The sequence below is a fragment of the Zeugodacus cucurbitae genome, chromosome 4 (assembly GCF_028554725.1).
Source record: "Zeugodacus cucurbitae isolate PBARC_wt_2022May chromosome 4, idZeuCucr1.2, whole genome shotgun sequence".
NCBI lineage: Eukaryota > Metazoa > Arthropoda > Insecta > Diptera > Tephritidae > Zeugodacus > Zeugodacus cucurbitae.
Genome location: NC_071669.1, coordinates 74431198 through 74455486, shown reverse-complemented (window position 1 = coordinate 74455486; position 24289 = coordinate 74431198). Strand labels below are relative to the sequence as shown.

At 38.6% G+C, this 24289-nt stretch overlaps 3 protein-coding genes across 8 annotated transcripts in view; 1 reads left to right on the top strand and 2 right to left on the bottom strand.

The window, feature by feature from the left end:
- The window catches only part of LOC105212950 (uncharacterized), a 125825-nt gene extending 116133 nt beyond the window's left edge, over positions 1-9692 (bottom strand). The window contains exon 1 of the mRNA XM_011185354.3: positions 8558-9692. The gene's annotated coding sequence lies outside the window, so the exon portion shown is untranslated. The remainder of the gene's footprint in view (positions 1-8557) is intronic.
- Positions 9693-11969: 2277 nt separating this feature from the next.
- LOC105212942 (anion exchange protein 3) overlaps positions 11970-24289 on the bottom strand; it is a 33859-nt gene continuing 21539 nt past the window's right edge. For 2 of the 6 annotated variants that reach the window (XM_029040829.2, XM_029040830.2), the window contains 15 exons: positions 20905-21052; positions 20467-20606; positions 20226-20347; positions 19951-20080; positions 19526-19537; positions 19276-19434; positions 18964-19206; positions 18726-18866; positions 16171-16374; positions 14900-15091; positions 14465-14836; positions 13101-14413; positions 12835-13029; positions 12535-12763; positions 11970-12251 (listed from right to left, as the gene is read on the bottom strand). In XM_029040829.2, the coding sequence (XP_028896662.2) occupies positions 12183-12251; positions 12535-12763; positions 12835-13029; positions 13101-14413; positions 14465-14836; positions 14900-15091; positions 16171-16374; positions 18726-18866; positions 18964-19206; positions 19276-19434; positions 19526-19537; positions 19951-20080; positions 20226-20347; positions 20467-20606; positions 20905-21052 (3669 nt within the window). In that variant the 3' untranslated portion in view covers positions 11970-12182. Of the gene's footprint in view, positions 12252-12534; positions 12764-12834; positions 13030-13100; positions 14414-14464; positions 14837-14899; positions 15092-16170; positions 16375-18725; positions 18867-18963; positions 19207-19275; positions 19435-19525; positions 19538-19950; positions 20081-20225; positions 20348-20466; positions 20607-20904; positions 21053-21154; positions 21292-24289 lie in introns of those variants that run through there. The other 4 variants (XM_029040833.2, XM_011185338.3, XM_029040835.2 and 1 more) reach the window with 4 other exon arrangements.
- LOC105212939 (uncharacterized) overlaps positions 21404-24289 on the top strand; it is a 113810-nt gene continuing 110924 nt past the window's right edge. Inside the window, exon 1 of the mRNA XM_054229359.1 lies at positions 21404-21540. The gene's annotated coding sequence lies outside the window, so the exon portion shown is untranslated. The remainder of the gene's footprint in view (positions 21541-24289) is intronic.

Genomic DNA, 24289 nt, shown 5'->3' with positions numbered 1-24289 from the left:
GGCTGGCAGTTCGGCAAAAGCGAAAAAAGAAAACAGAAAAAAATTAGCGAAAAAACACACAAAAATAAACAAAATAAACCGAGCCAGCGAGAGCGAGCGAAGAAGAAAAAGTTCGGCAACAAGGCAAAGAAGTCAAAGCTTGTTTTGCATATAAATTATCTTGGAAATATTTATTGAGTTGTGCCGTGTATTTGTGTGTTTGTGTGGCATTTGTATAATAAATAAATATCTGTACAAACGCATCTATTTGCGTGCACACACAAACACACACTCACTCACTCACGCATGACATGATGGATATTCGCACAGATCCATATACCCGCTACACTACGTACATTAACCAATACAAGCGCACATACCTCAATGTGTGTGTGGGTGAGTTTGGTGAGGGGAGCACAGTCCATACAAAATACAATAATAAATGGGATATGACACAAACGCTCACATGTGCCATACGTAACAAGGTGGAGCGTAAATCAAGGTGGAGCGGATGACAAGCGAATAGGGGCGGGATTGAGCATCGACGCTGCGACTGCGACCGCGATGAGAATAGGTGTGTTCATCTGTATTTTGTTACACCCGCAGAGTCATACATACTCGCTTAAGTTTGTAACGCTAATGGCATAACAGCACAAAGCACTTGATCGCACCGAGGGCCCCTCAAACCCCCCAGGATGTCTAAAGGTGGAGAAATTTAAAGCTATTCTTCACTTCGAGAGTGGTTCTGAGACAAATGCCATATCAGGGAATTGAAATTGCGAAAGAGATTTCAGTGTCAATCGAATCTCTCCTCTATAGAGGTTTTTGAGCATTTGCCGATCGATATATGGTTAGCCGAGCAGAAGGAAATCCTTCATGCGATTCTCATAAGTTCTTCTTGTCTTCTGTCTAGTCTAGCAGCGCCTCACAAGCGACTAAATTCATGCTTTTAGATTGCTTTAAATACATTCAATTGTGCGCAGACATGTGTGTGTGTGTGTGAAATTTTACTGTTATTTATAAGGTTACATGGCCGCTTGTGGGGCGTTGGTCGGCGGCGATATGGCGCACGTCGTGATTTCATAAAATACACACATTGATACAACAGGGATACAAGCTAATAATCATTAATCTTCGGCGTTCGGTACACCCGAAAGCGTCCTTGGCGAAGGCAGCGCGCACGAGCCGGGACGAAAGTGAAAAGAAAGCGCAGAGAAAGCAACGCCAGAAACGAAAAGAATTCAACAGCCCACAAGACGCACACACGAACAAAGGTGTGTGCAGAACAAACAAAAGCGCCGTTGATCAAATACACATACCCGCAGTCCTGCCACATTTGTTACTCCTCGAAGAAATAGATCTGCTCTGGAAGGCTTTCGGCACAGAGCACCAAATATTTCTTCTGCCTCCACTACAACATTCACTATTCGTTTATAAATAACTGTGGGCATATGTGCCACGCCTGCACACACATATGCCAAGCAAGGCTGTGCACCTAAGACTGGCAACCCCACATGGTGGCGCTGTGTTAATGGCAATTCTCCCAAAGATGTTTGCGAACGTACGAATTGCTGTTGTTGTTGTTGACAAAATAAAACGTCTTTTAGACGCTCGTGTAAGTGTTTGTTCTACTTTATTGTAGAATATAATTTTGAAACGCTTTTCGTTTCCATTGCTCGTCGCGCTGACAAATGAACACGACACAACTGCGCCGGACACGTCCCCAAGAAAAAATAAACATTAGCAAACAATGGAAGTGCAAAGCGACACTCACACGCTCCGGCTTTTTTGCTACTCTGCCAGGCGCCACTGAATTTTGATTCATGAAGAAGCGCACATCGCCTCACACACACACAGGCACAAGCACATGTACTTTTTTGTGGCCTGTTGGCGACCCACATGACCCGAGAAACACCTCCAACAGCGGTGACAACTGCGAAAGCTGCGAGGAATACTCGTATATGGGCTGCAGCTTCTACGACTAAGTGGTTGTTAGTTGGACACTTTGTGGCAGAAACAGCAGGCGCAGCATAAGCCGGAGTGATGTCCGAGCGGCCGCATGTGTCGCACAAGCCAACAAGAACAATAACCGTCACAGTAGTGGCATATTGCTCCCCCTTCGCGTTGGCTTAACGCTGCGAAAGTGAGCTCTTCACGGCTATTTTTATTCTTCCTTTGTGAGATGAAGGCAACAATGCTTTCTCGAACACTTTGAGCCATCTTAAGAAATACGGAAGCATTTAAAGAAGCTTTGATCTCCGCAGTTTTCTTTTAATTTTTAAAATATCTGAAGTTGAATTCAAGAAAATCTCCAAAGAAAGCATGAAATTCATTGGTCTAGTTTTGAACCACGCGTCTTGACATTTAGTTACAACTTAACTATTTCTACATGACGTATACTCAATAATTTCCGAAATATTTACATTAAAGAAGACTTACAGAAGTACGATTTTCATCATATTGGTTCTGGGGAAGATATGGCTCGATAAAATGAATGTTCATCCTGAAAAGACATACATATGTATATAATATAAAGGGAACCATTTCTCAGAGAAGAGAAAAATAATAACAATAAATAAGAGACAAATTTGTTGAGACGATTGAACAGATTGACATTTCGGGTCAAATAAATTATAATTGTTAGCAGACATCGATCAGATTTCGGAAAAGAGTTTAAATAATACTAGATCTGTCATATGTAGTGGACGACTATGTCTGTAGATTATATTTTCTAGATTTTTTTCTATGAAGAGACAAGATACTAGATATTCTAGGACCTTTTTTTATTTCTAAGATTTGGGAAACAGTATAATGGCGTGACCTTTGAGAAACAAGACCTCATGACTTAAAATGCAACAAACTGGATTACTCAAGCTTAAGAGCTATTGCCAAACGTACAACGGATAACAACAAATACTAAAAATCTCCACTTCTTTAGAGACACACCGATTCCACTTTTTTGTCGGTTTTCGCAATTACTGAAAGCTTATTAAATGGAGCATTTTAACGCGTTAACTAGTTAACTGGAGACTGGAGGGGTCTCACAGTAAGAACAGCATACTTGAGCTTGAGTATTTTATATCGGTATTAAGCATTCAATTTGGTCTTACTTTCGCTTGAGTGACGTACTCTGAGTAAGTATTTTACCTCATATCATATAAATGCAACAACAGCAACATTGACAGCACCAATATCGGTTGTTTGTCGGTGTTTTTAGTATCTGCGAGATTGTATTGTCGTAAGCTGCTTTTGTTTTTGCCCAGCACTCATTTCTTCCACTATACTATACTTTGTGCAAGCAAACATTATATATATTCTTATATATGAACTTATAACATACATTTACATACATTTACCGTTTTAAGTGCATGAATTTATGATCACTGAAGAATCGTAAATCTTCCACTGGTGAAGGGTTTTATGAATTTACGATGCCACCCATAATACCCACATGACCACCTGAGAGTCCTCTTCCCATATGCTTCCCAACTACTCGTAAAAGTTAGTCCCACAAAAATAAAGATGAATGCTGCATAAATAGATAAATATTCGGTGCAGCACAAACATTGTGTCCCCTCTTTCGTTCATACTTGCAGCACGACTACATTTAAAGCCTCATTTCCGTAGAAACCATGTCAAAATCAGTTCAAAATGCAACATGTCTGAACGAATAAAATGAGTTTTTGCAAAAGCGATTTATACAAATTCTCGGATGTTTTGAGGCTTTTCTTAAAATGCTCATCACATACAACGTTAAATAGTTAGGACTGTAAGGTATTATATAAAAATTACAAACAAAATTGTATCGCCTCTAAAGATCTCTTTTCTTATAACGATTTTCAGTAATAATCTCATGCAATTTAAGTATATATGGAATATATATACATATATATGTGCATAATTTTTAATTTACTTCATCGCTTATTCAAAAAGTCATTAGGTAATCGAGGAGTACACCCTCCACTTGATTTCTTATCTCAATTATATCAATTGCAGGCCACATATTAATTTCGAACTGATTCGCTGTGGTATGGTGGCTATAATTTAATTAATTTCTGATTAAAAAAGCAAATAAATGAAATATTACTATGGAATCACGTATTCGTTGAACCATGTCAACTGTAATATCGGAAGACCTTCGTGACGGGTCACTTATCTCTACCAAATTATAAGGCAATGTTGTGTGTCCCATCACTTACGTACAATTACTACATTACTCATTTGCCTCGCCATGTTTGCCACATTGTTTGCATATGACTCAGTAATATAATATAATAAATAAGTATAAGTACATTACCGCTTGTTTACAAGGTAACATAAATGTATTTGATGATTTATCTATTGCTGAAAACGTAAGAAAGACATACGAGCCCAGCTATGTGTTCACAAAACTGCGTGTAATAAAGTGTGTGTAATACAATACAACAACAACAAATTCATATTTGGTTCGTAACGTGTATTAATATATTTCAATCGTTGCGAAACTACCGCGCAACTCACAAGCCATATAAATGTATGTGCGTTGAGTAAAAAGAGAATTATATTACTATTTCTACTATTGCCGGGCATACTTTTAGGCGAACAAAGCTTTGTACATTACGAAATGTACAGATTCGTACGGCATTTGTATAATTTCCATAATGCTCGAAACGTGAGAGCTCATGCCAAGCAGCCAGCCAGCCAATCGGCACGTTTCACCCCCCTTCTGGTTACTGTGACCTCCCACCCACCACCAACCTGCGAGGGGCAGTTGGCAAAATTGTTTATCCAAAAACAGCTGATGGCACATACGAGCCCATAAACACACTGGTATCAAGGCACGAAAGTGCTTTTTGCTCACTCACATGCATTTCTATGGGGGTGTGGGTTTGTTGGTGTGTTGGTGTGTGCGGCAACGAACATCATTGGCAAAAGTGTGCCAAGAAATTGGCAGTTAGTTCGAAATGCAAATCTTGAAATTTATGGGCTATAATGACAGTCGCTGGAGTAGAAGGCAAGGATTGCATAAAAATATTGCAAAACCCGAAAAATGTAAATTCCATTTGCCAAAACAAATGCGCAATAGCGAGTGTTCACGTGGGCAGGTGTGTGCGCCAGCCGAAATTCATTCACGTGTGCTCCTGAGTTCAATCGATATCGAGTAAATAATTGTGAGGCGCTCCAGCCAAAACAGTTTTGTTGCTATTCACATACACGCACACACGCTCACACAAGTAATTTGTGCAAATACCAAAACAAGAAATTTATTTTATTTTAAATTTTTGCTGAACTTTAGATTTGTTTTGGCACGGCTCCTGAAGAAATTGTGCATTAAAATAGTTCTGGTAAACTAGTTGAAGCGTTCTCTTGAAAAAGAGCTCGAGGGCTTGCTTAAAGAATATGGAATTTCGCCTGAAGAGCCGAAACTTAAATGGACCCGAACTGAATAACAGATTTAAATGTGGTGTAATAGCGACCTTTAAGCTCCAGCTTTCCATACTTTTCTATGCAAAAATTAATATCAGTAAATAGAATATCAGAAACTATTTTTTTTATTGAAATATTAATTCAACTTGTTTTTTTAATTTATGGTTTTGGTATTAATTTATATTCTCCATTTAAGAGCTGATGAGATGATATGCTGATATGCACAATCATATTCTAAAATATATACAAAAAGTATATATGTTGGAGCGACTTAAAATTCAAATATAACTACGGCAATAATACGAAAGTGGTGTTTTTTTGAGTTCTCTTTACCCTTGAATAATTATTAACTGAGAAGGGGAATATTTATATTTAAACTGTCTATATGAAATAAAAAAGGCCATTTTCAAAAAATATGGTAAAGATAACTTCTAAAAAGGTGATACTGGGTTCGTTCAATGTTAAACGCGTTTAGGTTTATAACACAAGAGATAGCAGTAGTCAGCACAAAAATTAATTATTATTTCCGAATAATATTGAGCTGCTGGACCTCAAACTCAAAACTTTACTAAAAATGCAAAGGTAACTTGAAATGTCCATTGACTCTTATGTGGATTGCTTATTTCTGAAAAGTTTAAAATCAAAACCCTAATGAAGTTAATTAACTGCGGTTTCATAAATGCAATCAAATTGGGTGGCACACAAATACCCTGTCAAAACCTGTCGATAATTCCCAGTGTTACAGTTATTAAATGTTAAACAGCTATCTCCACAAATCTTTCGACATTGTTGAGGGCTTTCTAACTAGAGGAGATTACGTTCATATACACTTCCGAGGCGTCAGCATTTGATTAAGGAAAGTTAAATGAGCGCGACGAGCAAAGCAAACAAAAAGTGTGCCAATGTAAGCACATCAACAACCATTTTCATTGCAACTCATGTCGCCACTCGGCCATCAATGGACTATGGGCAACAAAACCCAATATCATTGTCCTGACTGCGACGTCGGAGCAGAGTCGGTGTCTGGGTACTTTTCACGCCCGCCCCAGTGCAGGGCAATGCATTGACATTGCTTTTAATTGATGTGTCTGTCAGTTCGATATAGCGAACAACAAAAACGTCAAAACTAAAAAGTGTAATAAACAGGCCGAATGCATTGAACCGTGTCCGTGTGGAAATGACGAAAGCGATGAAACGGAGCGCAACAGGATGGCCCAACAACGACAACTACAACTGCTGGCCGGCCCGCCGTCTGCAGCCGGATGTTTACATAATGCTCGTACAAGCGGAGATCGCCATCAAGGAAATCAGTAAAAAATATGCGCGAATGTGTGTCGCTATTCGTGTGCGCGGTGGGTGCGACCAATCACTCAGGCAGCGGGGAAAGCCATCGTTCAGCCAGCCGTTGGCTCTTCCCTGAGCAACTGAATTTCCTCGAATGGGACTCAATCCAAAATACAATGCTGCATTACAGCAATCGATAGGTTTCGTCCCTCGACCTCGATAAGTATGAATGAGTGTGTATATATTTCATTCTTAATTTACTGTATGTATATATTTATTTACGAACGATTTGTGTTGTTGTTGTTGTGTACGCATTTCCACAATCGTTTACTCATTTCCATTCTCTGTCATTATATTTTCTTGTGCATATACCGTTATTATGTCTCATTTGTCGTTTTTCGCTCCATTGTTGTAACTTCGGTTTGTTTTTATACTTGTCATTATTTATTTACATGACAGTTCTTTTGTTGTCAAATTAATTGATTTGGAATTGTGACCCTCTTAATGGCTGATGGACTGCAGCAATTACGTGATGGGTCGTGTCGTGCCGTTGATCGCGGGGGCGTCGGCATGCCGGAGGCCGAAGTGATATTGAATCCATAAAATGTTTATGGAGCTTTTTGTCCCGAAAATTAATGTTATCACAATGAAATTGCATGCACACGCACACACCCACACACAATCATCCCCGAACATTTCAATTTAATAATATGTTAGCCAAAGCTTCCCAGGAATTCTAATTCGTTAGTATAATAACAGTAGTACCAGTTAGCTACGGTTACTTTCAACTCTCCATCGCCTAATGGGCGCCTAATTCACTGTGGACAAATAACTTTCGCATTTCACAGGCCATTTATTGCTAGCAGCGGGATACCCACAAATCGGCAGCAATCGGTGAGCAATTAATAGAAAATAACATGAATTTGAAGTTATTTTAATTAGATTTTGCTTTCAGAGTCGATCATATGTGGGGTTGGCAGCTGTTTTCACAGATTAGTGAATGTGTGAATAGCTATTTCTAATTACAAATAATCAAAACAAATTGGGGAATAATGAAATCAAACAAACAAAAAGGGACTGAAAGGAAATCATGTGCGGATATAAACGGAATTAAGCGACTATTAATATTTAGTGGCACATTTCAATCGAATGTTATCGGTATTTGCAATCAACCCTTTGTTTTAATCAATTAGTATAAAACATAGAGCAGACTTGCACCGTATATCTGCAGTAATCCACTGATGAATACAGAACCCTGCCCTTCCACAAGCTAGCCTGATAGCAATGGTATTTTAGCTAACTTGCTATCTACGTAAGAATAAGAAGATTCAGTTGAAGATTACTAATAATACATTCTTCTTAGTCCTTCACTTATTGAAGTAAAACAAATAATATTTGGATAAACGATATTTTCTTAATTTAAATAATGTAATTTATAAATAATAATGTATTTTTATATGTGACTATGATTTTATGAAAGAAAAGTATAAGTCAAATTTAGGAAGAAAATAGGAATCGCTTAATAGAGTTCTTCAATAGTGCCTCAAAATAAGATCAATTTGGAAAACTTTCAATCGTATCGAATCGTATTCTCCCGTACGAACACTGAAATATCTATCTAAATGATCTTAAGAAGCTTCATTTCGATAACCTGGTTACCTAAGTCTTGAAATACTTTCTTTAAGCCAGAAATACTAGTGTTAATATGGTCCAAGCAAATTGATCACTAACTGAGTTGTTAATCTGCTTGCCTCTAAAAAGATAATGGTAAATGTCATAGAAATCTAATTTTCACCATTTGCCACTTGCAAGCTCGGTGGATTGTTCTGAGAATTCTAACGCATTTAAAAGTAAAACATATGAGAATATCTTATGTTTAAGTTTGTACCTTCTTAGTTGTGTGCCCCGAATGTGAGTCTGCAAGGCCGAAATCCGTTCGCAGTGAGCAGGTGGCACCTTTGATCGCCTATTTAATAACTTTGCTTGACTTTGTTAGTGGCTGATAAAATGTACACACACACATAACACAAGTGGACTTTCTTGCCATCGAAAGTCGTATATCGTTTAATGGGTTTGACCGATGCAAACACCGACCAGTCGACCGACCGACCCACGAATCATTAACGTGAATTCACCGAAAGCGATTGCGAAACGCGACGCACACAAGAACGACACATGGAATTCCCGTGTATGTGAGCTCCTCGACCGTCACTAGCTACCGAAATTGCAGTATTTGGACCACGGCAATTGAAGGAGGTTGGTTGGCACTTCCGTTTCCGCCAATGTTTGCAAAAATGATTGCCTAATATACACTCACACACCACTAAGAACCACTTAGTTGTCGAAATATTTCACATAAAATCAGTTTGGCGCACAACTTGCCAAGCTGCTCGGTCAAATCATGCGGAATTCTACACTAGTGGATTTTATAATCGGCAATTCTGTTATATTTATCTGAGGGAAATAAACGTGTTTCCTTCGCGCGCAAATATTATAGTCGCATCCGTACGCTGAAACGTCGCGATTTGAACTGATTTCTACATTTCACCTTTCGTGTTATTTTGTTTAAAAGTTGTCGATGTTGCGCACGATGTCGACTGTTTAATATAAAGACTACGGCAGGATAAGTACGACAACGAAGTCGGTTCTACGCATACCGCAAGCATGTCGGAGACGAGGTTGTGGTAAATTATTGCGCTCGTGACACTCGTTGCGATGCCTCGTTTTTTATTGTTCGTGCTGGAGAGTTTTCGTTTTTCGATTCAGAACAGATTTTCACTCAATTACTGAGCTTTTTAGGACACCAAGCTTTTTGGGACATGCGCGACGTCATTGAGTGCATGAAAAACATCGAGAAGAAGAAGAAGCGCGTAGCATCCAAGTGTGGCTGGTGAAGTTTCAAAGAAAGCATGCAACGCCGAGGTGTGGTTAGTAACATAGCTATAACAAACTTTGAAAAGCTTAGCTGACGACAAGGTAGTAACACAGAAGTTTGTGCTTTTTTTAATGCTTTCGCGAGACACATCACTCGTACATCTACCTAAGGTAGTCCAAGAACGTTCTAAATTCATTTACCACCCGTTCACACTTTATTCAATCGTAACGTTGCCTATTCTCTGGCTCATGTTTGCCAGGTAAACCAAAAGCTTTTATGAACTGTAAATACTTGTTCGATTAGTGTCAGATGTTGCTTTATTATGAATGAAACGTAAATATCTTAAGTGTACTTGATATACCATAAATACATATGTATGTTTGTACAAATTTGTGTGATCCCCTGCGTGCAATGCGTTTTTACCACTTCTTATGCACCTACTTACTTCATGATGCTCAAGAAGTGATAAGAGTGCAATCCACAGACCTTTTATGAAAATGCTTGGACCAGGTCGGATTATTGATGGTGGAAACGTTCAATTATTACGACTAAACAAAGGTAGTACACGAGGAGCTTGGAGAAAACCAACTTTCACAGCACCACATTTCCCTTCCGGTTGGGTCGCGAACACCGACCCTCTCGTTTATTTCATCGGCATCGTCAAATTCGCTTCCGTCATCCACGACCTCATACACAAAGTCATTGGATGATTGCAATTGGCGCATTAGCTTCATGTCTGATTTGAAGTCGTCGCAGTGTTTGTTGAAATTACGAAGCAGCTGTATTCGTTTTCGTACTAAAGTGAAGAGTTCTCTCTTAAGTGTGGTGATTTCAGATTTGGATTTCGCTTTGTCATTCAAAGCATTTGTTAGAGAGTCGTATTCCTCATGAAACCTTTGTATCTGTTTCAACAATTCAATTTCGTTTCTTATTTGTTCGGTTCCTCGTCTGGCTAGTTCTAGTGATTCCTCAATGGATGCGGATAGTTGCATGAAGTTCTTTAATCTATCGGCACTTATCTTCATTACACAATCACTCATTTTTGTTTTTTTTTTTTATTTTTTTTTTCAATTTTTGTACAATAAAATTTCGTTTTTCAAAACATTTCCAAATCCAATGTGAGCAATAGTAAATAAAAAGTAAACAATACGCGACAGATGTGTTGATAGATTGAGAATAAAATTAAATTAGAAATTTTAGATTCGAAAATATTCCAGTACTGTTGTTGTTGTGGAGTGTTGCCACGAAACTAAATTTCGAAGTCGCGTGTCTCTCCGTATTTGCTGCGCTGTTTTGAGACCCCAAATTGCCTGCGCTGATTGCTGGAATTCTTCATATTGAAACTCAAATTTTGTGTTAATTTAAATCACTCAATATTTTATTCACTAAATCTAAGGGGTTTTAGTCATAACAATAGGATTATTTGAATATTTTCAAAGTTTGTCTTTTATACTTTCTAAATATTATAACACGTCAAATCTTTGATTGTTAAGTTAAGTTGTAAGTATGTATTTGCGTCTGAAAATATTTAGCATCTCTAATAAACGGTGTTCCATGTTCGATTTCTTTGTTTCAATTATTGTTCCAAGCTGATAAGTACAGTACATCACAATGACATTAACAGCGACTGACTCGCTGGCTTACAAAGCACTAAGTTCACACATTTCGCTTCGAAATGATTTGTATATTATTATAATAATTTTTTTTTTGTTTTTGTTTTCCTGTGTAATTGGTAAATCACTAATTAAATTTAATGTAATTAATGTACACACAGCTATGATTTCCTAATTAATTAAGTTCGATAAAAATTAATTAAGTAGTCATTAAGAAGAGGACATTTAGTGGTTTCATTAAGTACGAACTATTTGGTTTTGGTAAGAGTGCATTTCGATAACAATTAGTAATATATCATATCATAAATATTTGCGTTATTAGAACTGGTTAGGACCATTTCTACACAACTTGCCTGGCCATTTGCGACAATAATTTAGCTAATGCTTCTATACTAATATCTAATAAAATTGCAATACTCTCAACTAATCACCATATATGTGCATATACAGTCACTAGTCATTTGGATTTGCAAGATAATACTTTAATCGTGAAATGAGCCACGCCTTTCCGTTAACAATTTCATCATATACATACACATATAGCATACAATTTGCTTTTCATATATACATATATAAAGTAAGTACAATACTTTTTGTTAAATAGTTTTGTTGTTGTTGTTGTTGTTGTTTTCTTAAGTAGTTATACAGTGTTAGGGTAGAAAAAATACTTTGTTTCATTTTGTTGTGGTTCCATTAACGTTAAGCGATGCCACTGTCTTAGATAATTAAACTCAATTCAACTAGCAAAAGATTCAAAAAATAGAATATGTAAAAAATTAAGTGACTTCATGAACAATAAAAGACTTTATAAAGCACTTAAGTGTATAAGTTTATGCTTAAGTACACGCAATTCCTTTAATTACAGTTATGCAGGTTTCCAGTTAGCGGTCTTTCACAGGGAACTAAATACATTTGAAATGGTTTATAAAATCACATTATCCTAAATTTTTTCTATTTATAAAGCTTTCAAATCTATTTAGTTTGTCGTTAAACACAGCATTCCATATATACATAGCCTTCGATCCTTATGCCGGAATGGTAGCTTCCTCATAGAAATCGGGTTCGTCCTCATCTTTGGCTTCACTTCCGTCGAGCTATGTCAGAAAATAAAACGGAAAATAACATGAATTTTAGTTTCGGAATTCTTATTGAGGTCTAGGCCTCCGTTAAGAATACATGTTTCAGGGTAGCCAAGATACTAATTAAGAAAGAACGCAATTTAGAGAGAAATTTTGAAACACTTCAGCTTAGAAAGGATATTATTAAATATATGAAATTCTTTTCCATAACTGGATTAACGAGTTTTCGAACCGGAACGTTTGCGCTAATATTGTTTTAGTACAAACGTGAAACCTTTTGTGATGGAAGATCACTTACCGCTTGCAGTTGTTCGGGGGTATAGAGCATGGCAAGTCGCTGTCTTATAGGCACCATCAAAATCAAAAAGAAGGGGAAAGCCAATGATATCTTGGACGACTTCACAGCCCATAGTAATGTAAGACAAAGTAGTTGTATTGTAGTAAACAAGTGCATTTTCCAGGTTGGCACTCGCTTCACAAACGGTGTGGGCGGATAATGCTTTACGGGCATAAAGTATAATCCCATTCTGAAAATATAACAGTAGTTGTATACAGAGTAAGAGAAGAAGGCGACATCAGCGGAGTGTGTGGGGCTTACCTGTCGAAGAACTGTACGCCGCTCATCGAAGCGATACCCATGTATAAGAAAACGCCGAACAGCACCGCCATGGGTACCAATCGCAATAAGGGTGCCATTGTCACGGACAAGCCGATCAGAAGAGCCACAAAGAAACCAGAGACACGCTGCTCTTTAACATCAATGATGCGTGGGGTCTCACCAGGGGCATGGGTTCTGCAATGTATAAACATCAGGTGAGCATAAACAGTATGCCTATACAAGGTATAACAAAATATAGTACGCACCTTGACATCACCGTTAAAGCAGATACGTGAGTTACCGAACGTACTGTGGCTGCGCAATGCCACGGTGTACCGAAGAGGCCGCAACATGTATTCAGAAAACCTAATATCACAATATCCAAATGCAGTCCAGAGCCTTTCTTCAGACCACGCTCGGGCTTATCGACAATCAATTCCGAAATATGCGATTCCATGAAGATGAGAATGTATACCAAAATGGCGGGTATGCCACAAGCAAAGGGCGCCCAGACAGGCATACCTCCCAGGGGCACCAACCAACCGCGCACTTCCGGATCGCTGGGTGAAATACCCTCCGGCACGCTAAGTTTGTCCGTGTACACTTGTGGAATAAGGTAGTCAATCAACACGAAGATCGCTATGGCGATCGGCACACCAAAGTCACCCAGCGCACGGCGAGCATTTCGTCCCAGGAAATGGGAGTTACGGAAGAGTTTTAGATAGTAGGCGATAGTGAAGGTGCCCAAGGTGAGTATCGTGCAGAAGAGTGCCGTGTTCGGCATATTCGTGTGGGATACGATGTTCGAAACCAAGCTGACGCTGGATGTAGTGTTCGAGGCCGAGACAGCGGCAGTCACATTACCCAAGCTATCCATTGTTGTATTGCCAAAGCTCTGTAATTGCGTTGCTAGTGTTGCTGGCGGGAAGTGGTAGTCGGCCAATAGGGGGTTCTTCTTATATACGGAAACTAATTTCATCATTGTCTCATAGATATAGATCAATGTGATCAATGCTGAGAAAATTTCCTGTGTAAAGCGTGTAAACAAACGCACATAAACGCTGCACTCGAAAGCAGAGAGCGTCGTGGCGATGACGGCCAACCAAACACCGATGTAGGCGCGTATGGTGAGGAAGGGCAAATTATTCTCGCGGCAAAAGTTAATCAACGCTTCGTCGAAGAGCAGCAAAGGACCAGTAGTACCTATGATGCCGAGCGGTTGTCCAGAAATCGTGTGGAAAATTATACCGCAAAGTGCTGTACTCAACAGCGTCTCCGAAATACCAATCAGATTGCCAGTTTTTTCGGAGGCCAAGCCACCGAAAGTGATTGCGGTCGAGAGGCAAGCAAAGTACATGAAGATCGTGGCAGCCAGCGTCTGCGTGTTGAGACCGTCCATTATATCGCTCTTGTACATGGGTAGACGGCGCTTAAGATCGTTGCGCAGACCACCCCACCACTTGTGCGTCTTTTCTAGCGGATTAATTTTCTTCTTGCCATCACCACTTTCCAATTCCGGTTTCTTCTCAACAATTATTTTAGCTTCTTCTTTTATTTTCTCCTTCATCTCATTCTTGACCTAAATTGCAAATTTGTTAAAAATCTACAGAAGATAATTGAATTAGTTTACCTCTAGCGCTTTTCGCTTACGCGAACGAATCCAATCTTTCTTCGCTTTCAACTCCTCGAATGGCAAGAGATCTTGACGTTCCCAATTACCCGGAGGCAGCACAATAGAATCATCCAAGAACTCGTTGATGGCCGAAAGCAAATCCTTACGATCGTCTGCTTTATATGCGATTGCGTGGAAGGGTTCGTTCGCCATTAGCGTGGCAATGGATCGACCCACTTCGTGATAGTCCAAGTCGAGGGTTGGAGGGCCCATGAGTATGAACATGAAACGTACCGGCACGGCTACCTCTGTTAAGGTGGGCATTAGCACACCTTCTGCAAGACGCACAAATGCGATGGTTGGTTGTTGCAGAAAATCCACAGCGCCCACCTGTTCAATAAGAAATCGGATTTACTCTTGGAAATCTAAAAGATTTGATGTAATCCTACTTACCAATACAGTTGTTGCCTCTGCACCCACAGGTATGCGCTTCAATATGCTGTCATTTTGCAGTTTCTGAAGATTCTCCTGCGACGAGGAATACATGTCATCCCTCATATCGATCTTCAACTCATTGCTACGCTTGCTGCCGCCAATTTCGGTGGCCGGCATTATTCTGGGCCGCTTGTCTTCCCCAGAGAGGTTCTAAAGTAATGATTGCACAAAGATTCATTAAAAACTTCATACGGATATTCTTAAGATCGGCCAAATGAACTATGAGAAGAATTATGGGAGAACTCTGGGAGATATAAAGCTGCAGCTTTAATCATTGTAGTGGGTATATACTTTGGTTAGTCGGTCTATGTATTATGAAAGCATGCGATTATTTCCAACAACAATGAAATTAAGTTTACAAAAGCATAAAGGAAACATATTTTAAATATATTTTATTAATATTAATAAAAAAGTGAGAATTTCAAGTCGTATTCTAAGGAAAACTAATGAAGTTATATATATAAATTAGCAATTAGTCTAAAATGAACAAATATTTGCAATATCAATATAATTCAATTAACAAGAGTTAAAAAGAGCTAGCGGTAGAATATATTGTTTTTATATAGGATTGTGAAGAAACAGGGCTTGGCAAGGCGACGATGAAGACCAGTTCTAAGCTGAGTTTAAGTATTCTTAAACACCGTATATTTGTAAGACGTCGCTTTTTGCTAAAAGCTATTCTCAAGATAATTCAGGTAATATTGTATTTCATATTGTAAAGTAAATTAAATGATGGATAGTTTAATCAGATATAACATTTGTACTAGAGAGCAGACAAGAAGAGGGCGTTATTTCAATTAATCTCAATCTCAATTATTATTTTTGACATTTCGAAGAATCATAAAGTATTAAGATTTGTTAAAAAACATAACAAAGAAGACAGGTTGAAAAACGTTTTTTACGCTTCGTTATTCACTAATTCATGTTTCGAGCCTAATTAGAGAACTGGAAAACAGTTGCCTCGTAAAACGCCGACTTTAATAAAACAAAAAACTTTGTAACGGTAGACAATTGGTAAACGCAACAACCGGAAAAGAAAAGAATTGGCATGCTTCAACTAGATACTTTGCAAAGCATTCACATAATATATACAAAATTAGACAACTAGAGAGAGAGAGAGAGGGAGAGAGAGAGAACAAAACTGGAAAACAAATCGGACAAACTAAACGAAAATCGGTATATATATTTCAACATTGTGATTAAGTTTGAATTAATTTGTTTTTAATTACTCCCAAATATGACATGGTGGAGTGCCGTCTATTGGTACCGTTGTTCGGTTCGCTGCAAAGTGAAATGGACGTGGGCGGTGCGCTGAGGGTCTCGCATACGGACCGTCGCTTTTTGGCATTTTCAACGCTGATTAGATGCTGTTGTATTGCCAATTGATGTTGCTGATGAAGTTGCTGTTGAATTTCGCCGCCCATCCACAGCAACTACAACCGAAATGTGTTTTGTTGGTATTTGGTGCGCGGGGTTGGGATTTGTGTGGAATAGTGTGAAGCGTGTGTGTGGGTTGAAAACATTTTCCGGACGATTTTTGCATAATAAATACGCGAGAATTTATAATTTTTTTATTTATTAGCCAATTTTCATTGATTTTCGCATCAATTCAGTTTGATTTTCGCGAATATTGAAACAAAAAAAAAAAAAAAAAACGAGAAGATGAACGCGTTCAAAACAAGCAAAGAGAAAGAGAAATAATTTAATTTTTATAAGTATTTACATATGTAATTGTGTACTTTAAATGTTTGTCAAATGCACTTAAAACTTTAGCAAAGTTGTCAGAAGCATAGCACACAAAGAATCAACGAAAGCTTAATGGCGAAATTTGAATATCAGCTCAAGGCTCTCATTTTTATTTTTATTTTTATTTTTATTTTCTATCGATTTTGTAATTCCATACTTTTATCAAATTAACAACGACATTTTCCTGAACATTAAGCACTAATAACATTTCAAGTTCGCCTTTGTGACTACATTCCGACACAGAGCGGCCGCTTTTTGCAAGAGGGACGTAACTCCACAACCTTTGAATTGCTTTGCTTGCTCCGAAGGCTCAATCATATTCTTAACTATCAGTAGCTAGTTAGAATATTTTGTACCGACAGGAAATTTTTGGTGATGAAGCAAAAAACAATCGCAGTTTTTCCGTAAGTTACGACGCTCTTGTTGCCAATTACAGTAGCCGTTCGATTATGTGAACACGCGTCTCAATGAACAGTGCAAATTTGAACGAGTTGTCTATTCTATTCTCCTGAGTTTAATTAAGATGTATGTTGCATATGAGTTAGATTACATAATCGGACGGCTACTGTACTCAATAAGAATAGTTAATAGTGTATGAAATGTATTGCAAGAAAACTTAATGAGATTACAGTTTTGGCAATCGCAGTTGCTACTTTATTGCCGTTCTTTTGCGGTGATTTCTGATTAGGCACGCACACACGCACAGACAAAGTCACAGTTAGACGGAGAGTGTGCACAATTTGACAAGATTGTTGAGACACGCAATTGAAATGTCATGTAAGACACACATACATACAGTCGCGGCAGTCGCGGGTGCAAACATTTTTATGCCGATATTCAGAACAAAACATGGTAATAAAAGTTATGATTTCGACGATTTCGATGGATTGGTGAAGCATTGCCGATTTGACGATATTTGTGTGTGAGGAAAATGTGAAAGTGGAAACAGAAAGAGAAAGACAGATACATACAATATAAATGATGGATATACAAACGGACTTTAATATGCATATGTATGAGTAATTAATAATAAAGCGATATTTGATTTGATTACGTAAATAAAATTTTATTCGATAAACATCCAATAGCACAATCAATAACAGTAATTCTGAGCATATGTATGTACATACATAGTTCGGTTAGGCGACCACCAAGGCCGATGGGGATTTACTTGGGAAACGACATCTCGAAAGGACGAACTGTTTCCAAAAACTAGCCTTTGCACAGAGGTTCTGTATATAAGTGGAAACTTATTTTGAAATAAATTTTGTAAATTTAAATTCTAGAATTAAATGCACATGGCTTTAGTGTCAGCAGTTGAATACTCGATTACTAATAGTTCTAATAAAATCTCCTTTGGATTCTGCCCTTTATGTTTGAAGTTTTACAGCATTGGAGGAGCCAAGATCAAGTCGTGGCTCCAACTTAAAGGTCCCGTCTGCTTTTTAACAGTATCTTATACACTCATAAACCTTTTGAAAGGTACAAATATAAATAAGCTAATGTGAAGACAAACTTTCGGAAAAGCTCCTCTAAGCTCACAGCCAAGGTGTATGCCCAAATTATTATCATCACGACTTTTAAGCGCGTCTTACATTGATGTATGTACATTAATGCCACGTTACTTACAAAATACACAATTTAATAAGCAGATTAAAATAGCCAATTATCCAACACCAAAACAAATTGAATATTAATGGCGGAAAGCAAATAAAAATATTCGTAACAGTGATGCTGGATTGTTAGTAATTTGATAAATGTGAATGCGTATGTACAGACTCTGATTGAAGTAATTTAGGAAATCATAAATAAAATGGATTGGCTTGGCTGGCACAACGTGGATTAGTAGTTAGCATGTCCGCCTTGAATGTGTTAGTGTTAGCCGAAAAGCAAGGCAGTTGCCGATATGCACGAAGTGACACAGACATTTGCATAAACACGATATTAGTGAGTATTCCCTAAGGTTCACATACATAAACGTAGATACATAACATTTTATAAGCGTGTTTACATGGACGCATTAAGGTCCTAAGCTCACCTGTAGACTCGTGTAGCTACTGTACTTCCGCTTCGTGAACGGAAAGCCGCTCTGGTGCTCGTTCACGTGTCGGTGGCGCAACAGTAATGAGCGCATAAGGGCCGGCTTGTCTTCGGCATTAATTAGATCTTCGACGACCATCTGCGAAAATGCAATAAAATTAAATATCAAACTATGGCGAAGCGGCGTAATTTGGCGAATCCTGGTCTTAATGATTTATGGTCGTCGTCACACTTACCTGCTCGACCACGCGGTATGCCACGGCGGGCAGGTCCTTCTCATTCAAATCCAGCAGCACAACGCCTGTTTCGAGGCAGCGACGCAGATTGAGCAGCGAGTGGAACGAGAGCGAAGCAACGTGAGGCTTGCCCCAACGGTCGGAGCCCTCCTCAACATCTTCCTCGTACTTGATCCAACGGGCTGTTTCCTTCCACTCGCGGTCCTCGCCAATGCCAGTGAGCTCATCGAGTTGCACAAATATCTGTGGTACAGTTAACAGTTGGAGAGTTAAGGGTATTAATAAACTAAACCGATTAAGTTGTTGTAATACCTCGTGCGGACTATGATCGTAGACCTTCTTAAGCTGCAAGCCCGCCACACTGATTTGTGGCAACTCGCGCAATTTGATTGATGAATGATGGATTTTGTGGCGTCGGAGCGCGCGCGGATCATCGGAACGGTGTGATCTCAACTCATTGAGATCGGCCTCCTATTAAGTGTAGAAAATAGATGTGAGTGAGCGGTTAAGAGAAATTGTGAGTGTAAAAGGATATGCTTAAGCCTTAGCAGTGAGTAACAACCTGCGGGTCTGGCTGTTGTGTCAAAATTTGCAGTTTGCACATTATTGTTGGCATTGGTTTTGTTTGTTTTGATTTGTGTTTAATTGATTTATTTTTATGCACAGAAAAAGGTGAGAGAAAAGCACATAAAACAAAGCAAGTGATGAATGAGCACGTCTCATATAGATATACGGCTAAGTGTCTGCTATAAATTACTATTGTCTGTACTAAAAGACAAATTGCCTTCCAACCACACTCATAAAAATACTTTTAGTCCTTCGGATTGTCTTATTTTAAGAAAGGATGCAGCGCCAGGTATCACTGCACTAAGAAAACTAGAAAACTGTATCGTTATTTTTATGAATTTGGTCGGCATTTGAAATAAAATCACAAAATCGTTATTCTTAGCTTAAAGGATCGACGCCAATGAAGGGGCGTTAAATTACCTCTAGTGTGGTATCCTCCGGTTGCACGGATACCTTGCGGACACCAGCCTCGCCATTCTCCTCGACCACCTTTTTGGGTTCCACGCTGTCTTGATGGGAAAATTTACGTTGTCTATAATACTGATGGCGGCTGCAGAGGAAATCAGAAATCGCAAAATACAGTTATTCATAAATATCAATTAACGAGCAGTAATTGCGGAAAACGCAAGCATTAAATGGCGAAATAACTCGAAGTGATGTGTGTATGTTTGTATGTGTTTATGTGAGCTGCGTACCTTCTTCGTCGTTTTCGTTCGTGTATATTGTCAGCGGGTTGTTCATCGTATACTAAAGTGGGCGGGGATACTACAGCCTTTTTCTTTCCAAAATGCACCTGCTTTTCCTCGGCGGAATTGTCCTGTCGATACAAATACAAATACATTAAAAGCCGTTATGGCATTTCGATTGGGGCGTCTTCTGGTGTTCAGGATTTCACCTGACTCAATTTTCAGTTGCCTGATCGATAACTAAACTTACCGAATGGTCACCGTGTCCAGCGCGTTCGGATACTAGTGGGTAGTCTTCAGGTAGGTCATCGTAGTTTTGTGGATTAACAGGATCTGTGGGGCTCTCATATTCAGAATCTTCCTCGATGTTCAATTCACTTTTACGATGCACTGTAATTATAATTGGCGAATCCTGGTGAATTTCGATGTCTTCAACACTTGAACTCATAATTTTAAATAACTTCGTAATAATTTATAACTTTTGTTTTATTTATTTATTTGTAACACTTTTATGCTTAAGCTTTTTCCTAACTTTCGTTTCAAATAAAATATTTTCATGTGTTTTCTTTTTCGAACTTTTTGTTGAATTGAATTATTGACAATACCAGTTTTGTGTGACAAGTTGAACTTCGTTAACTGACTTTCTATTGTATTTCTATATCGAAAATATACGAAAGTGAGGGCTCACCATTACTCTGCTTATACGATCCAATCGGCTGGTTTGCGTCCTGAAATGTCGTTACATCGAACTTTTCCTTATGGGCACTTGGACCGGCGAAAACTTTTTCCATTTCCGAATCCAAGTAAACCTCGTTTGGATCCTCATTCCCGGTGGACTGCAAGAAAAAATAGTTGCAAAGATCAAAAATTTGTCTTACATATGAGTCTAGCAGTAAAATGTTAAGCCACCACTTGGCCTTGGTGTGTCTTATAATTACACGTAAAAAATGGGTGTGTCCGACTTGGTACTATCGAATCGGTCCGCCCCAAACAAACTGGGCGCTAAAAGTAATGACCAAAAACCGTAAGCTTACAACCGCCTGCTTCAGAGCGCACGACACGACCGATCAAGGCATGTCAGCCGAAAGATGCATCAAATCAAATGTTGACTGCTGCGTAGCTGTGAAGTTCATCGTCGAAGCGTAAAATATCTCATGTGGCCGGACACGTTGCATGGAGGTACATCCACACGAACTACGCAGCGGCTGGTTGTGTAGTAGACACGAGTGCATGAAGCCGCATATTTCAGCCGAATGCGCCAACTTTCTGGGGTTCAATATTATTAGTAGATTTCAATTGAGCAAATGGAATGGAACGCATGCATGTAAGTCACATGACTTCTATTTGCCATAAATGATTGTTAAACTGTCTGGAATTTCGCTCGCTTCTAGTTTGTTTACATTCGCTTAAATCAATCGAAGGTGAAGAGCTCTGCAGCTCGTCATTCTAAATGACGCCACATTATATTATATAAGTAAAGCTATAAATCGAAAATATATGCTTCTAACTCACTACACTCAGAGAAATGCTAAGGAACAAAGAAAAGAAAATGACATAAAGGAATACACACAGATCCCAACTTATTTTTGAGAGGATAGACTTTAACCTACCTTTTGCTATATCTATACATTTCATTGTTAATCTTCGGTTATTCCAGCCAGAGTGACCGAGATTAGGCCTCAGCATAGTGAAATAAATAGTTAATTTCCAACTTTTAAAGTGGGAAAAATTATATTTCGAGACGAAATCTGCTTTATTTATAATGGTAATAAGATGTCGCTAGAAATACAATGTTGTTACTATTGTGAATACTTAAATTCGTTTGATTGAATGATGCACACCGTGGTGTCAATAATTGGCTTCAATAAAAACAATTTAATATTTCATGGGGAAATAAAACACAGAATGTGATGTAATAGCACCGTGATTTGTATATATGGGCCTATGCGCGAGAATGCTTCTCTTTATTGAAAAAAAAAACAGTTAATCAGTCAGATATTGGCCCAACTATATGAAGACACTTAACGGTACTGTAGAGTATATATTAATTTTCAGTCTTGAAAAAACATGAAAATATAAAATTAGTTCAAATATATATTTTTCTAAAGCGTCCGCTAATCACTTCTTACCTCTTTTTCCAAATCGGAAAACATATAGTAAGTTTTCAGAACAAACATGATTTAATAATAATAAAGATTTTCTGAATTCCATCTACTTGAAGACCACTAAAATGAAAGTCAAAAGTTGAAAAGTTGGTTCACTGTATCTAACTGTATAAAGTAGTTATTATTGACATAACGCGCCAGTCATTGTAGTCTCTTTGTCAAATTTATCAGGAAATCGACTAACAGTGTCATTAACCGGCAGCGAAAGCATTGCGCTACTCACATTCAATTCGCCGAAAGGGGTGTGGGCGTGCATGTGGCAGGCACACAAATATTTCAGGGGCAATTACGGCTAAAAGCCAATATTTGTTTACATTTATAAATAGAACGCCGCACAGCCGTACGGACCTTTTTTAATGCCATGCTAAATGTTTTGCCAGAAAACGTAAAATAATCATTACTTGTAATCTGAGAAAAAGTATGGTTAGCGGTGCATATACTCGTACAAATATATATACTAGCTACCACCCAGACAGCTTTTTTAAATATGTACTACCGTTATTTGAAGCTCAGAGTTTTTAATAAGTAGGTGTTGGTCTAGGTCTTTTCGAGAGAACTAAATATTACTTAAAGTCCCCTGAAAATTGGTCTACACCAAAAATTCGAAAATTAACTCTCATTCTAGTGTGTGTGTGTGTGTATTCGCAACTGGGGGGAAAATTGCACATAAATCACTCGCTCGGATAAGCGTTGCGAATTGCTATGAGCTGCGTGACGTGCCGTTGATGAGCCACCGACAGTAGATAGTCTGTTTTTCTGGGATATATTTATTTGAATGCTAATCGCATGGTGTTTGTGTTTTATTGCGTTCAAGTGGAAATCGATATTCGCATTTGTTTTGTAACGCTTATCAAAGCAATTGGAGAACACACAGGTTGCGTACAACGAGAATGTAGGAGACGAAAGAGCGCGCAAATGAAACGAAACAATGCGAAAATGCTAGCGTGAAACTATGGAAAACAAATATCGAAAATACTAATTAATACAATCGAATAAAATTTGGAGGGTTTTCATAGAACCACCTCTTGACGGTACACACATAAAGATCTAAAGAGCCAAAGTGACTAAAGGTTCGTACTATCTCGTCGCACATTCTAGATTCTAGATTCCATATAAGAAAGTCATAATTTCCAATTATCTGTTGTATACGTTTTGATAATCCTGTGTCAGATGTCCGAAAATATCTGAGCTAAAGGAAGATATTGAAAGAGAAGCTTCCACGCAATATCGCGCATATTCAGCAGCAAGTTCATTCATACCAGTTGACCTGTTGGAAAAATCCCATCGTAAACGAGCGTATTAAGTCGCTCCAGACAAAAACTGTCCTGACAGAGTGTCAACATTCCGGGCAAAACACACACCCACGCTGTGGTGCTCGAGTATGACTGCGTTTGGAAACACAACAAATGAAATGCAATTATTGGATTAGTCAACATTCGTAGCCGTGGCTATAAGGAAGCCACATAATGGACTAGTGCAAAGTTGGCAGTGATGAAATGAGGGCAGAGGGACTTCTTTCGCACAATTAAGTACTAGTGGGTGTGAGTGTGCGTTGCAACAGAACAACGAACTCGGACACGGTGCGGACTTTAGATGTGAGTTCACTGCAAATATTTAAGACTGCATCCGCGTACATACAGGAAATACGCAATCGAAATATTTCCTTCAGTATTGACACAGAATGCCACTGAAATTCTGTTACATAAATACTGTTGATCTGAGCAGCATTGAAATTCTTCAGGCTCCAGTTTCTTTGCTGTTTCGGCTTCCTTGAGGAATGTCACCTCATTTGCCGTCTCAGCTCCCTTAGATAATATTAAAAAGAAAGACAACGAGGCATAAGCTGAGCGGAAACTCAGTGACCTTGTGATTACAGGCAGCCTTAAAGCAAATGGCTTACGGAGCTTC